Source organism: Manis pentadactyla, chromosome 4, assembly GCF_030020395.1.
Source record: "Manis pentadactyla isolate mManPen7 chromosome 4, mManPen7.hap1, whole genome shotgun sequence".
Taxonomy (NCBI): domain Eukaryota; kingdom Metazoa; phylum Chordata; class Mammalia; order Pholidota; family Manidae; genus Manis; species Manis pentadactyla.
The window spans coordinates 34,528,987-34,542,730 of NC_080022.1; the positions used below are offsets into that span (position 1 = coordinate 34,528,987).

The 13,744-nt window shown below is 41.5% G+C and overlaps 1 protein-coding gene across 1 annotated transcript; it reads left to right on the forward strand.

Moving 5' to 3' along the window:
- The first annotated feature begins 482 nt into the window (after positions 1-482).
- On the forward strand, positions 483-13,305 carry KLF17 (KLF transcription factor 17). The gene is made up of 3 exons (XM_036893326.2): positions 483-542; positions 11,878-12,727; positions 13,061-13,305. The coding sequence occupies exons 1-3, from the start codon at positions 483-485 to the stop codon at positions 13,303-13,305; spliced, it is 1,155 nt and encodes a 384-aa protein (XP_036749221.2).
- Positions 13,306-13,744: the final 439 nt, after the last annotated feature.

The window sequence follows — 13,744 nt, forward strand, 5'->3', positions numbered from 1 at the left end:
CCAGACCCGGACTAGCGGGGTGGTGGGAGAGGCTCTGGGGTAGGCAGAGACCCTACACCCCTACCTGCCTACCGCTCTCTCCAGTCTCCGCGGTTTCTTCACTGGGAGGTCCGCAAGGCCTGGCTGGAGTCAGAAACCTCGGTGTCCCCACCCTCACTTGGGCCAAACAGCTCAGACTGGGTGGGCCCGATGGTAGACATAAGTGGCCCATGTTAGTGACCCTGCTGCGTTGGGGCAGCAGAGGGGACCCCCGACGGCGGGGCGGGGCGGGGCCCGGGCCCCGCTGGTGGGTGGGGCACGAGTGCAGCTCTGGCTCCGCCCCTTGGGGGCGGGGAGTAGAAGCTGAGCGAGGTGATTGTGGCGTGGCGGTGCTGGGCAGCCGACCTGCGACGCCCAGGCGGCGGGTCTCAGCTGCATTCTGACGTGGGCCTGGTGGCCTGGTCCCGCGCACAGCGTGGTTGTGCAGCAGATCCCAGGCTGAGATGGAGCAGGAGGCCGATGGGCTGAGCCAGTGGCAGGCGGCTCAGCACCAGCTCGTGGAGGTGAGTCCGGGCGTCAGCCCCAGTGCCGGCGTTGGGGCTGGGGAAGTGGAGGAAAGCTGAAATCCTCTGAGGTATCAGCCGTTTGAGGGACGCCTCAGGGGAGGAGCGGGAAGGGGAGGGATGGGAGATGAGGACCTAAATCGGAGTGTCGTTTGTTCAATTAATATGCACAGAGCAATTAGCCTCTGGGTTGGGCATGGGGGAAAAGGGTTCCAGGTAACTCTGACGGTCTAGAGGCTCTTGAGTGCCCAGGAACGAAGACAAAGTTAGGGAGTAAACTGGGTACCGGCAAGGAGGAAAAAATTACTAAATGGCAGGCCTTTGGTAGACTCTGGGATTACAATTGCGTGTTTATCGTAAGGTATTATTTCATTAATGCATACCTGAAAGATTAGAAATGTACAGATTACCGTGAAGGAGATGTACAGGGGCCATGGGAGGTGTTTGATCTGATTTAGGTGGAGAAGACAGCTGAGGATTTGGTCTGGGACTGCAGTACCGGTTAGCGGAAGGGCTTCCGGGTACGAGGCCAGAGACTGTACGCCCCCATCTTGGCTGAACTGAGAGACGGGCTGTGAAACCAAGGCCAAGAGCGTGATGGGAGAGGGGGCCGAGGGCAGGTGAGGCAGGGACCCTTTCACCATCGAGGGCCTGCAGGGCTTGAGGTGGTTATTCCAAGAGCAGTAGGAAGCCATTGATGAGTTTAATCATGATTACTCATAATTAGGTTTTTGTTTTAAGAGCATGCTCTATTGGACCTGGGCAGAATTCAAGGCAATAGTTAGAAAGCTGTTGTGATAATCTAAGCGAGAATTAAAATGGTGGCCGAACGAGAGAGGTGGAGATGGAGAAAATGGAATGGATCCTGGGGATGTTTTAGAGGTGGATGCAGGAATTGGTTATTACTTGGGTCTAGGGGGTGAAGCAGGCACCCAGGTCAGTTCACCACCAGATTTCTGGCTTGCGCAGTTGCTTGAAAATGCTGGTTACATTTTCAGAGAGCAAGAATGAAAAGGACAGGAGTAATACGCTTTTTTAACCCCTGGAGACGGGTTTGGAGGTGGGTGGGTGGATCAGGATGTTGGAGAGTTTCTGACTAGTCCATTGAAGTGCCTTGAAGCCATCTGCATGGACGGAGCTTTAGGCAGCTGGAATGTTCCGGAGAGATCTGCCCCGGAGCTACTGATTTAAAAATAATTGGAGTATAAACAGAAGTGGATTCATTAGCATGAGAAAGATTGCCCAGAGAGCGCAGGGAAAACCTGTAAGCAAGACTGAAAAGGAGAGCTAGAAAAAGGAAGGAGGAAAACCGGGCCAGTGTGACAGTGCGTTCCCGAGGCACGGGAAAGGAGCTTTTCAAGAAGAGCAGCCCGTGGTCTCAGAAGCCCCGGGGAGGTCACGCGAGGACGAGTCTGACAAGTGTTCGGACTTAGTGGCGTGGAGGTCATGGGTTACCTTTATGAAAGCTTTCTGTGGAGATACGTGGACCAGATCGGATTTGGGGGAATAATAAGGTGAGGTAGTGTTTAGACATGTTCAGAAAAGTTTGCCCGTGAAGGATCAGGAACATAAAAGAGGGGTATTATTGAGAGGGAGGGAAAAGGGGCTGAGGGCTCCAGAAACACCCCTCCAAAAGACAGCTAATTATCTGGGGCCTATTACGGTCCTACTTATGCTGCTTCTTGAGTATATAGTGGTGAATGAAACAGGCTGTCCTCAACACTTCTGTGGCTAAAAAAATTGTTTTCCTCCCTACTCAAAACATCATCAAACCTATCAAAATAAATGATAATTTCTTAGTATCATCTTATATATAATTCTTACTCAAATTCCCCTAGTTGTCCTTACTATGTCCTTTACAACAGGCATGTCCAAACCACTACCCAATTTAAGACAATAAGCTTCATCTGATTTTTATGTTTCTTGAGTCTCTTGGAAATTAGAATGATTTTCTTTTTTCCTGACTGACTGTTTTTCATGATCCTAATTTTTGTCTTGTAGAATATTCCTTCTTCTGGATCAGATTGATTTCTCATGGTACGATTTGGCTTGATCTCCTTATCTCTAATATTACCTCTAACTTGGAGTTAGATCTTAAAGCTTAATTGGATTTGTGATTTTTGGTAAGAGTGACTCATGGGTCCTGACGGGCTTCATCCGCATGATACCAGGAGACATATCTGGTTCCCTGCGTTTAGTTACACTAGGCTTGGCCCTTGAATTAAGGTATGGAAAAGCCTGTTTGATCTCCTATGCAGATTTATCTTTTAACCTTGCCATCAGAAAGTGATCTGTGTAGATCTGTGTAATGTTACCTTGCATGTATCCAAATGCCCCGTTCCCCACCATTCACTTCCTGGTTTCAGCCAAATATTAATTTTTCCTTAAAAGTTTAATTAGGCGGTTGTAAAATAATGATTTTCGACTTTCATCATTCCTTCTACATTTATTAGTTTGTGTTCTTCCGTAAAGTAGGAGTTTTCTTAAACAACTGGAATTATTTAGTCATTGTGAAATAGTTTCCTACCAGAAAGAATAAGTGCTTCATTCTGTCACTTCAGTTCACAATGTTTAAAGGTGGGATAATAGCTGACCCTTGTTACTTTGGCTCATGAATTTTCATAGATTCAATCTATTAAAATCAATTATTCTTTTTGATTCTCAAAATCGTCACGAATTTGGCCACTGGGAACCCCTTCTGTGTCTTTTAAAAAATATTTAAACAATTTGTGGTAAGATATGCATAACATAAAAACATCATTATAACCATGTTTAAGTGTATAGTAAGCATATTCACATTATTGTGCGTCCATCACCACCATCCATCTACAGAGCTTTTTCATCATCTAAAACTGAAACTCCTTAACCTTTTAAAAGTAACTTTTCCATTCCTCCTACCCAGTCCCTGGCAACCACCATTCTACTTTGTGTCTCTTCAGATTTGACTTCTCTTAAGAACCTCATGTAAATGGAATCACACATTTATCCTGTTGTTACTGGCTTAATGTCTTCCTCATGTTGAACTCATGTTGAAGAATTTGTCTGAATCTCCTTCCATTTTAGGGCTGAATAATATTCCATTGTATGTATATCACATTTTGTTTATCCATTCACCTGTTGATGGACCCTTGGGTTGCTTCCACATTTTGGCTACTGTGAGTAATGCTGCTTTGAATGTGGGTGAACAAATACCTATTCCAGTCCCTGCTTTCAATTTTTAATAGGTGTATAACCAGTCATGGAATTTCTGGAACATATGGTAATTCTATTTTTAATTTGTTGAAGAACTGCCATACTGCTTTCCATAGTGGCTGCACCATTTTACATTCCCACCAGCGGTTGCACAAGGATTCCAGTTTCTCTACATCTTGCCAACACTTTTGGGGGTTTTTTGGGTAGCAGTTATTGTAATGGGTACAAACTGGCATCTCATTGTGGTTTTGATTTCCATTTCCCTAATACTTAGAGATGTTGAGCATCTCTTCATGTACTTCTTGGCCACTTGTATTTCTTTGGAGAAAAGTCTATTTCAAATCTTCTGCCCATTTTTGAATCTAGTTTTTATGTTCTCTGTGGATTCTGGATATTAGTCCCTTGTCAGATATGTCAGAATTTGCAGATGTTTTCTCCCATTCCATCGGTTGCCTTTAATACTCTGTTGGTAGTGTCTTTGGATGCACAAAAGTTTTAAATTTTGATTAAGTCCAATTTTGTCAATTTTTTCTTCTCCTGCCTATGCCTTTGGTGTCATGTCCAAGAAATAATTGTCCAAATCCAATGGCATGAAGCTTCCCCTTAGATTTTTTCCTAAGCTTTTTATGATTTTAGCTTTTATGTTTAGGTTTTTTGATCCATTTTGAGTTAATTTTTGTATGTGGTTTTGAGGGTCCAATGTCATTCTCTTGCAAGTGGATATCTAGTTATACTAGCACTTTTTATTGAAAAGACTGTTTTATCCCCAGTGGATGGTCTTGGAACCTTTGTTGAAAAGCATATATATGGGGATTTATTTGGGGGCTCTATTCCTTTATGTTGTAAACAGGTCTATCCTTAATGCCAGCACAACACTGTTTCAATTACTGTGGCTTTGTAGTAAATTTTGAATCAGGTAGTATGTCCAGCATCTGGTCTGGGTCAGTGCCATGGTAGGTGAACTTGCAGAATGTCCACTTCTGCCATCTTGTCGGTTTTTGGAAAGCTCTACGTTTAAGATTGCATCATCTGGGAACAGAGTTACTTTTAATGCTTTTTTAATTTGGGTGCTTTTTATTTCTTTTTCTTGCCTAATTGGACTGGCTAGAGTCAATATGATATTGAATAAAAGTGGTAAAATCAGGCATCCTTGTCTTGTTCCTGATCTTAGAGGAAAAGTCTTTCACCATTGATGATGATGTCAGAAGTGGCTTTTTCATAAATACCCTTTATCATATTGGAAGTGTTCTAGTTTTTTAGTGCTTTTTTTTTTTTTAATCCTGAAAGGATGTTGGATGTTTCAAAAATGCTTTTTCTGCATCAGTTGATAGGTTTGTGTTTTCCCTTATTTAATATATTTACATTGATTGATTTTTGTATATTTAATCAGCTTTGCATTCCAGGGATAAATCCCACTTGATCCTGTATAATCTGCTTAATCTGTGGGTGGATTTGATTTGTTAGTTTTTTGTTGAGGATTTTTGCATCTATATTAGTAAAAAAAAGTTGGTCTCTAGTTTTCTTGTGATGATGTCTTGTCTGTTTTTGATATCAGGGTAATGCTAGGCTCACAGAATGAGTTGGGAAGTATTCCTCCCTCTTAAATTTTTAAAGAATTTTAAAGAATTCAAGAAACACTGGTGTTCTTAAATGTTTAGTAGAATTTACAGTGAAGCTATCAAGTTCAGAAACTTGCTTTGCCCTGGGGCTCTTGATTGCTGATTCAGTTTCCTTACTAGTTATGGGTCTACTTAGATTTCCATTTCTTTATGATTCAGTGTTGGTAGGTTTGTCTTTCTATGAATTTATCGATTTCTTTTAGGCTATCAAATTGGTTGGCATGCAGTTGTTCATAGTACTATCTTATAGTCCTTTTTATATCTGTAGAATCAGTAGTAATGTCCTCACTTTCATTTCTGGTAATAGTAATTTGAATTTTCTCTCTTTTTTTGGTTGGTCGAGCTAAATGTTTTGCAATCCTATTAATTTTCCAAATAACCAACTTTTGGTTTCATTGGTACTGCTTTAATACTTCCTTCTTTCTGCTGGCTTCGGGGTTAGTTTGTTCTTTCTCTAGTGTCTTAAGGTATAAAGCCAGATTGATATTTGAGATCTTCTCTTCCTGCCCAAATCTAATAGATTTGGTTTTTATTGTAGAGCACATGAGGTCTTTGTTTAACTGTGAGGATTTACAGTTATAAATTATGTCTTAGCACTGCTTGGTTGTACCCCACTCTTTTTTTAATGTATTTTCATTTTCATTTGTATCCTAAGAATTTCCTGATTTCCTTGTGATTTCTTTTTTGACCTATTAGTTGCTGAAGAGTATGTTGTTTAATTCCACAAACTTGGGGATTTTATAGTGTTGCTGCCATTACTGATTTCTCTCTTAACCGATTGAGACTTAGTTTGTAATCTAACATATGATCTATCTTGGAGAATGTACCATGTGCACTTGAGAAGAATGCATTAGGTAGATGTTCTTTATGTTTATTACATCTACTTGGTTTATTGTGTTGTTCAAGGTCCTTATCTCCTTATCCTCTCCTTGTTCTATCCATTATTCTGAATGGGGTATTGATGTTTCCCACTATTGTTTTAGAACTGTTTATTTCTTCTTTCAATTTGGTTGGGATTTGCTTCATATATTTGGATGGTCTGTTATTAGGTGTGTAAATTTTTATCATTGTTTTGTCTTCTTGCTATATTGGTTGGACCTTTTATTAATAGATAATGTCCTTTGTCTCTTGTAACCTTTTATGACTTAAGGTCTATTGTGTCTGATATTAGTATAGCCATTCCTACTCTTTTGTTTACTATTTCCACGGAATATCTTTTCTCATTGTTTCACTTTCTACCCATTTGTTTCTTTGGATCTAAAGTGAGTCTCCTGTAGACGCCATCTAGTTGCATCATGTTTCTTTTAATCCATTCTTCTAATCTCTTTTATTGGAGAGTTTAAGCCATTTACATTTAGAATAATCACTGATAAAGAGGGAATTTTGTCATTTTGCTATTTGTTTTCTATATGCCTTTTAGCTTTTGTGGTCCCTCTTTTACTGTATTATGTCTTTTGTGTTTAGCCGATTTTTTTTGTAATGAAACTTTAATTCCCTTCTCATTTCCTTTTATGTATATTCTATAGCTTTTTCCTTCCTGTTTACTATGGGGAACATCTAACCATCCAAAGGTTATAATACTCTGAATTTGAATTTATACCAGCTTAACTTCAGTAGCACAAAAAACTGCCTCATCAAGTTCTATCCCTGCTAATGATGTCACAAGATTACATCTTCATGCATTGTATATCTCAAAATATAGACTAAAAATAGTTTTTGTATGCTTTAGTGCCTGCGGGGAAAAAAAACTGTTTTCCTTTACTCTCAAATTTACAACACTTTTCTAAGCAACTCTGACACTATGCCTGGAGTTAGCACTCAAACCCACAGATTAAGGGCTTCCTTCCATAAGACTGCTCCCCATCCCCTGCTTCAGACACCAATTGCAGGTCTAGGTTGTCACCTGGGCTTCTGAACGACAGACCATAAATTGGGATTCCCATGACCCCCTCCTCAGGTTTGATAATTTAATAGGGTAGCCTACAGAACCCAGGAAAGCAGTGTACATACTATTGCTTATTTATTACAAAGTGTATTTTAAAGGCTACAGGTGAACTGCTAGATAAAGAGATACATGTGGGGGTGAGGTATAGGAAAACAGGAGGTGTGGGGAAGGGGTCCGGAACTTTCTCCAGGCACAACACCCTCCCTGCACCTTCGTGTGTTAAACAATCCAGAAACTCTCTGAACTCCATATTTTAGGTATTTTTATGGAGGCTTTGTCATATAAGCATGATCAATTGTTAATTCATTTTCTAGCTCCTTTCCTTTTTCTGCAGAATGAAGGGTGGTCAGAATTTCCAAGCTTCTAATAATGGCTTGGTTTTTCTGGGATTTGCTTCCCAACCCCCTCTGGGAGTCACCTCATTAGAACAAAAGATGCTCCTATCAGGAACCAGGGGCAAAGATCAATATATAGATTTCTTACTATTTTACAATTAGTCTGTTAAATCATGTAGAAAACAAAAAGTGGCGTTAGAAATCAAATTACATTAAGATTAGCTTTTATAATTGTCCATGTTATTTACTTTTACCAGGAATCTTTATTTCTTCATACAGCTTTGAGTTACTGTTTAGTGTCCTTTTATTTCAACTTGCTGGACCCCATCAGCATTTCTTGCAGGGCAAGTCCAGTGGTAATGAACACCCTTAAATTTTGTTTATTTGGGAATGGCTTGATTTCTCCTTCATTTTTGAAGGATAGTTTTGACAGATATAAGACTCTTGGTTGACAGTTTTTTCTCTCATCACTTTGAATATATCAACCTACTGCCTTTTGGCTTCCAAGGCTTCTGATGAGAAATCTGCTGGAAATCTTATTTGGAAATAAGTGATGAGTTGCTTCTTGTTTTCAAGGTTCTCTTTGTCTTTGGACAGCTTGATTATGATGTGTCAGTGTGGATTTTTTTTTGCATTTATCCTAGTTGATGTTCATTATGCTTCTTGGCCTATATTCATGTCTTTCTTTTATCAAATTTGGGAAGTTTTCAGCCATTATGTCTTCAAGAAATATCTCTGCCCATTGCTTTCTGTCTTCTAGGACTCTCACAATGTATATGTTGGTCTGCTAAATGTCCCACAGTTCCTTTAGGCTCTGTTCAATTTTCTTCAATCTTTTTCTTTCTGTTCCTTAAATTGGTCATTTCACTTGTCCTACACTCAAATTAGCTGATTGTTCTGCTTACTCAAATCTGCTTTTAAGTTCCTCTAGTCAGTTTTCATTTTAGTTATACTTTTCAGGTCCAGAATTTCTTTTCTGTTTCTTTTTGTTTCCGTATCTCTCTGTTTCCATTTTTTTCATGCATCATTTTCATGACTTTGTCCACATTCTTTTTTTTTGAATATCTGTTTGAGCTGTTTGAGTGTCTTTAAGGCAGTTATTTAAATTTTTGTGTGTGTAATAAGTACACCATCTGGTCTTTCTCAGGGACATTTTCTGTTTTTGGAGGTTGTTTTTAAAGTGGAGATTTGAATCTTACAATGTAGAAATCTGAAAGTCAGATTCTCCCTCTTCCTTAGGGTTTGTTGTTTGTCTGTTTGTTTGTTTATATGGTTTTTCTTTTTTTTGTAAGGTATTATTGATATACACTGATGAAGGTTGCACATGAAAAAACAATGTGGTTACTACATTCACTCATATTACTGAGTTCCCCCCCATACCCCATTGCATTGCAGTCACTATATGGTTTTTCTTTTTGATTGTTATATGTGGTTTATCTCTGTGCCAAGATCATCCTGAGGTGTAAATGTAAGTTTCCTCAGATATTTTTCTGAACCTGCATCTTTTCTTCTGGTATATGTGGTTGCTTCTGAATATTTCAGTCCTTAAATGTCTGCTTCCCAAAAGAGAAAAAAGTCAAAGACAGAGGGGGAAAGAAATTGGCACCAGCCCTTTAAATACCCTGGAAATCTGGTTAGTTGGAGGAAGAAGGATTTGTAACAATGGCAGTGGGCCTTTCAACAGTGGCTTCCCACCTCTGTGTCTTCACCTCATGATCAGAGACAGCAACTGGAGATCAGAACACAGATTCCCAGAATTTGGAGCACAGGATTTTTATTGCCCACTCTGGCTTCTACAAACTCAATGTAAGCTGCCCCATGAATGTGTGTAAGGCTGCCTGCTATGGGACCAGGGGTGTTTTAGGGTAGCCTCTACCTACCTAAGAGCTGAAATCAAAATTAACCATAGTTTATCTTCCAATTTAATTTCCTGGAAATTGCCAACCTTAAAGAGACTCCATTTTACATCAGACAAATTCTGAAGGTGTAATTGTTATCTTGGTAGGACAGATTTCTGATGCTTCCTACTCTGCCATCTTCCCTCCTCACTTCTTGTGTCCTTTAGACACAATCCTAATCACCTTTGAAAGTTCCATTATTTTCTGGCAAGATGTACCAGGCTCATTTATTGCCACCTTGTTACAGACTTGTAGTCAGGAAATTCTCTTCCTTTTAGTGAGAAATGGAATTGGAGACCAAAATCTGAGCATGAAGATACTGTGAGTTTGCATAGAATATTTTGTATTTAAATTTTGGTGTTTTTACTTCTCTGAAGTAAATTCTTCCAAAAAGAGAATGTTCACTTATGCTGGAAATCCCAGTTTCTCACATTATTTTAAAACCATTTTACTGTGAAAAATAGTACTCAGAAAAAGTGAATATAAATGCATAGCTTGATGAATTATTACAAAGTAAAGACTTTGTGAAACATTGCCACCACCACAGTAGTTCCCCTTATCACGTGACCCCCCCTGCCCACCCCCCCATCCCCCTCCTCCAATACAACTTGTAGCCTATTGTCTGGACATAACTTTTTGGATTCCTCTATTTTTGTTCTGTGATATTCCGGTAATTGGAATAAAGGTTGCAGTTGCTTTCTTAAGTTCTGCTTTCTTCCTTTTTCTTAAGTTTGTGTTTGAAATGTTAGTTTTTCCTTGATCTGTGGCAGCATTTTTCTGGTGAATTTGCTTTTTCTCTTGAGAAATTACAATCTTCAATTTCTTTTTTCTTTCTTTGTGCATAACTTTATTTCCTTAGTATAAATGATTAGATGTGGAATTGCTGTATAAATGGTACATAAATGAGTTATAAAAAGTAGTTTACACTTCAGTCTTCTCCAAACCTATGGCTTCACTAACCAAAGTTCCTTGCCTAAGACTATTCAGTCCTTTAAAGTTATATTGCTAGCTTCACAACTGCTCAGGGTTCTTGGAAGTGTCTGAAATGATTCACAGCTACTTTATCTTGGAAATCATACTGGCTGATTCCTTTATAGCTGATTCCAAGCCCCCGAGGAAGTCCTTGTTGATCCTTTACTGCATAATAACGGACATCATAAGTCAGTAGAGCTTCTACCATTTTCATATAGTGAACCACAGTTTGGGTCCAAGCCAGATCTTTGATATTCAAATAATCTTCAATTACTCTGTCATCATAGTAAGCAAGGGATGGATGCTCCTGAAGAGTTTTGATTGGAAAAGCTGGTAATATCTTTAAATCTTTTCTGGCATTTTGATCACAGAGGACTTGCAGTGAAGTGACACTAGGTCTAGAGGATCAGTTGATTGGCTGGTTCTTGGGACTCTGCGTCTGAGCTATCGGATGGGAAAAAGAGGATGTGGAGGAGGGAACAGGAAAGCTGGGGTGGAGTAGACATAATCTTCAATTTCTATTTTTATGTTTTTGTATCTTTTATGGATACATACTACTTATGTTTTCCTATTGGAATGGATTTGTCTTTTCTGGACCTTCCCAGCACAGGAGTGGGTGGGATAGCTTTCCCAGTTTCTCAGCTCAAGAGGTCATTCTCTACTACTACAGGAATGGACAGCTTTAAAATATACGATTCTTGGATCCTATCCTGTTTCAAGAGATTCTACTACCGATTTCTTCTTTTCTTCCCTTCACAGCAGTGACCCATCAAAGGTACTGCCCCTGACTTCTAAGACAATGCGCCCCCCCCAACCACTTTTTAAAAGTCTGCGTCTTTTCCTTATCTCTTCCGGTTTGATCTCAGACCTGTCCACAGCATTTTCCACTTAGGTTGAGACCTTCTTCAATAGGTAGATGTTTTCAGAGAGTTTCTCAGTTTTGCTAAAGCCAGAACCCATCTGAAGCGTCCATTCTTCTACCTTTGTGGCTTTCTGCACCCATTCTGCTGGTTTGTGGTGTTCCTTCACCTTCACACTTAATATAATCTGGAGTGTGAGGGTTTTCTTAGAATTTTATTAAAGGTCTGTGGGTTGTGGAATATATTATTTGTTCTCTTTATAGCATTTTATGAAATAAAAACAAAAAACTGCCAAGGAGGAAAAATAGTATGAGTCACATCTAGCCTTCCCCCATGCTCCTGTCAGTCAGCCCTGCCTCTTAGAAAGCCCAACCTGGACAATGACCTGGAGGCAGGATAATTCAGTCAAGAGGTGATGGAGGCCTAGGGTGAGGTGTGGAAATAAAGGAGGAGGGACTTAGGAAACAAGAATTTGAGCTAGGGTGAATTTCACTTTCTCTCCTCTCTCTCCAAGGATACCGAGAAGTCAGTGTCCTTGGACATGTTTCCATCTCCTGGAGGCAGTGGAGTGCACACCTCCTGGAACCATGGCCCATCCATTCACTTTCCTCGGCGCACACAGCTGGAGAGGGTCCCCGTGGTCTCTGCAGAGACACCCAGGCAGAATGCAAGTGAAATGGGGCCACGGTTCAGCATGTTGCTGCCTGAGCTTGGTCTGAACTACTGCCCTCAAGTGACTATTACTGCTTCTCCGATCATTTACTCTCAGGGAATATCTTCCTCCCAGCCAGAAATGATGATTTTCAAGGGGCCCCAGACAATGCCTTCAGGAGACCCCAGTATTCCAGGGATGGCCATGACCTTCAGTGAGAGTTTAAGGGTGGCCCCCAGCGGGTTGCCAGTCTCAGCTCCCAGTGGCATCCCAATGATGTCTCACATCAAGGTGCTAACAATGCCTTATTCTGGCCCCCAAGCAGGACCTTCTAACAGAGACTCTTTAACACCTGAAATGTTATTGGGCCCAACCGTGCCTTCTGCTGAGGCCCAGGCAGTGCTCCCTCCTGTGACTCATATGTTACCCTCTACAAATCCCCACGACTTTGGGATGCCGCCAACTGGTTCCCCATCGCTGCTGGCTTTAGAATCCCAGGACTCTGTGAGCCAGCCAGCTTCCCAGGAAGACCCCTTCCTACCTGAGCAGCCTATACCTGTTCCACGTAAAGCAGAGCAGAACTCCATGGCCCAGGAAAGGGCTCCCAGGAGGAGATCCCCGATCTCAAGGCCTTACCGCTGCCAGCATGAGAGCTGTGGAAAAGCTTATACTAAACGCTCCCACCTCGTGAGTCATGAACGCAAACACACAGGTGAATGAGGTATCAGTTGGGTGGGGTGGGACAGGGGTGGAGCCGTCTCTGGTCTTCAGATTTGTGTTGGGCCACTGCTTCGTAATGCTCTTGGATTAGCCCGTCACCTTTCAACCTTGAGATTGAGTTGTGCGGGCCCCCAGCTTGCCTTAACACAGGCCAGTTTGTGCCAAGGTGACTGGGATTGCTGATTGTGTTGCCTCCTCACCGCTTTCCTATTTTTCCTTTTGATTCCTTAACCTTGATTGCTCTGCCTCGTAGAGTCAGACCCGTTCCTTTCCACATGCTGACCTGTGCCTCTACTTAATTCTCTCTTGTCACCCAACTCTGCAGGCGAGAGACCCTACAAATGCATGTGGGAAGGCTGTACGTGGTCTTTCTTCCGCTCAGATGAGCTTGGACGACATATGCGTATCCACACCAGGTATCGACCATATAGATGTGATCAGTGTGGCCGAGAGTTCATGAGATCTGACCATCGCAGGCAGCATCAAAGGACTCATCTGCGGGTGCCAGGATCTCCACACCGACCAGCCAATGATGGACAGATGGCTGGTCCTCCTGTTGCTGGTCTGTAGGTCAATCTCCTCTTCCCTGAATGTGGCTTCTCCACCCAGATCCTGCCTACCTCTGAGCAGCTAGTCTCTGGCAGATATAGGCTTAGGTGAAGACAGAAAGATCATGAGGCAGTGTTGAGGCCTACATGAGCTCCGGACACAGTCAGGGAATCCTCAAAAGCTGTCTTGGACGCCCTCTCACCTCTCTGGGGCCACTTACTTCTGCAGAGTTTAGCCACGTGGGAAGATGGAGCAAAGTACAGATTGGAAGCTTTATTAAAAAGCTCTTTATCTTAGGTCACTCCCCAGCTTGAAGCCCTTCAGTGACTCCTTTGCCTGCTACATAATATCCAAGTTCCTCATTTTGGTCTCTCACAGTTTCCAGAGCCAGACAATGTTTAAATCCTGAATTGACCACTTATTAGCCGAGACCTTGGGGAAGGTTTTTGATCTCTATGCC